The sequence below is a fragment of the Bidens hawaiensis genome, unplaced genomic scaffold, assembly GCF_021521415.1.
Source record: "Bidens hawaiensis isolate Kalapana, Puna unplaced genomic scaffold, B.hawaiensis_p1.1 tig00009067_1, whole genome shotgun sequence".
Classification (NCBI taxonomy): domain Eukaryota; kingdom Viridiplantae; phylum Streptophyta; class Magnoliopsida; order Asterales; family Asteraceae; genus Bidens; species Bidens hawaiensis.
Genome location: NW_027491664.1, coordinates 437,933 through 440,125, shown reverse-complemented (window position 1 = coordinate 440,125; position 2,193 = coordinate 437,933). Strand labels below are relative to the sequence as shown.

The 2,193-nt window shown below is 40.4% G+C and overlaps 1 protein-coding gene across 1 annotated transcript; it reads left to right on the top strand.

The window, feature by feature from the left end:
* Positions 1-357: 357 nt before the first annotated feature.
* Positions 358-2,193, top strand: LOC143530912 (allene oxide cyclase, chloroplastic-like). The gene is made up of 3 exons (XM_077026320.1): positions 358-568; positions 743-864; positions 1,697-2,193. The coding sequence occupies exons 1-3, from the start codon at positions 358-360 to the stop codon at positions 2,099-2,101; spliced, it is 738 nt and encodes a 245-aa protein (XP_076882435.1). The 3' UTR covers positions 2,102-2,193.

Sequence of the window (2,193 nt, the reverse complement as noted above, 5' to 3'; positions counted from 1 at the left end):
TTACTTTTTTAACAAGATTATGTTACAACTAGTATAATAGTAGCACGTTAACTAAACATTGGTCAAATGTAACGTAACCTGGCCGGTCGTAGCGTGTATTCAATTTCCACGTGCGTCAAATTTCCGTCTTTACAATAAAACGTGAAAACGAGCAAAGAAAGCCCGCTTTTAAACTCTCCGGCCATTTTCCGGCCCCACCGTCCACCTACTCTCCACCACACTCAATTCTCCTTTTTAATTACATACACCTCTCTCTCTCTCTCTATATATATATATATATATACATACATATATCCCACTATCCACCATCAACATTCTAAATCACAATTCACCAGTTTCATCATATTCTTTGCTTCAATGGCTGCTTCTGCTTCTGCTTCTCTCCAATCAATCCCTTCATCTTTGAAGCTATCACCCACCACTGGATCAGCTCCTAATCTTCTGTCGGTTAGAAGCTCCGTTAACCCGGTTTTCTCTCACAATTTGACCGCCAACGTCAATGTTTCCGGTACCCAGAAAGCGTTTAGTGTCAAGAGTCAAAGCAGTCCCTCAGATTCTTCCAGACCCAGTAAGTGGAGTCTCTATTTGAAACTATAGTATTTAGGATTTTAATATCGAGACCAGTGACAGGTTTATCTTTATATATTGTAACCCTGTATTGAACATTTTCGTCTTTTCCTTAATTATTTAGCAAAAATTTTTTACGGGTTTTAATTAATTTGATGTTTTGTGTGATCTGTAGCGAAAGTTCATGAACTGTGTGTGTATGAGATCAATGAAAGTGACCGTGGAAGCCCCGCGTATCTTCGATTAGGTCAAAAACCGGTGAATTCGCTCGGGGATCTTGTTCCGTTTACCAACAAGGTAATTTCTTAACGGCAACTTAGTTTCATTCAAGGCAAAACTAGCGAAACGTTTTCACTCCAACACGCCGGGTACACCGCTCCCCTGGCATTTTGGGGTTGGCGTTTTGGCAAAGCGTTTTGTACATACCGCAAGGAAGACATAGATTTTGAGGGTCTTGTGAGAGAGAAGTAGAGAGAGGGGAGGAGAGAGACACGTTTAGGGGGGCATTTTCCAACTAACTCATTCTTTGCAAAATATTCAAAAGCTGACTAGACGCCACATGACGTAAAATATCCGGGTGTGCCTAGTTATGACTACATGTCTAAACAATTGAAAAAAAATTACGCGGATCACGCCAACTAACAAAAATAAACGGCTACCTATTTTTTATCCAAGAAAAGTTTCTTATAGTTTTTTTGTTACAATAACATTAATGGCCTTTGGTTTCATCACGTATGAGCCTATGAAGATGCTTAATGAAGTCTAACGTGTCACTAATAATGATGTTACAACCCCTGTATCTATTAATGTAATTTTCAAAAAACTTACTTATCTATTAAAAATATGTTAACGGCGCATCCCGTTACCCATTTGCATTCTATTCTATTCTATTCTATTCTTTTCTTTTAATTTTTGCTACATTTACATATGTTATTTTTGGTTTTTGTTACGTCTAAGCGTTTGAAGCTGCTAACGGGTTATTAATAATGATTTTATAAGTTATAACATCATTATTCAAAAAGTTTAGCGGCGCAGCTTGTTGCTAGTCTGTATTCTATTTTCGATATAATGTTTAGTTCGTCCAAAAGACGAGAACTAAGACCTAAAAGTTTTATTAAATCCAATGCAGGTGTACAGCGCGGACCTTCAAACTCGATTAGGAATCACCGCCGGAATATGCATTCTAATAAAAAACATGCCGGAGACAAAAGGTGACCGATACGAAGCCATTTACAGCTTCCACTTGGGAGATTACGGGCAGATCGCAGTGCAAGGCGCATACGTGACAACAGAGGACACTTACCTCTCCGTCACCGGCGGCACCGGAGTGTTCGCCGGAGCGTACGGTCAAGTCAAGCTTCAGCAGCTGGTGTTTCCGTTCAAGCTGTTCTACACTTTTTACTTACAAGGGTTGTCTGCTGACCTGCCGTCGGAGCTGTTGGTGACACCCGTTACGCCGTCGCCGGCGGTGGAGGCGTCGCCGGCGGCGAAGGCGTGTGAGGCTGGGGCCACTTCACCTAATTATAGTAATTAAATAAGTTTAAAGGAGTGATGGTGATGTGCATTGATGGATGGTACCATACTAGTATACTACCATTGCTTTAAATTGTTTAGGTAGAGTTATTT

Excerpts from the sequence above, each read along its gene's own strand:
- LOC143530912 (XM_077026320.1), top strand. The coding sequence starts at position 358 with ATGGCTGCTTCTGCTTCTGCTTCTCTCCAATCAATCCCTTCATCTTTG. Across the intron at positions 569-742 it reads CTCAGATTCTTCCAGACCCA|CGAAAGTTCATGAACTGTGT; the intron begins GTAAGTGGAGTC and ends TGTGATCTGTAG. Across the intron at positions 865-1,696 it reads TTGTTCCGTTTACCAACAAG|GTGTACAGCGCGGACCTTCA; the intron begins GTAATTTCTTAA and ends AATCCAATGCAG.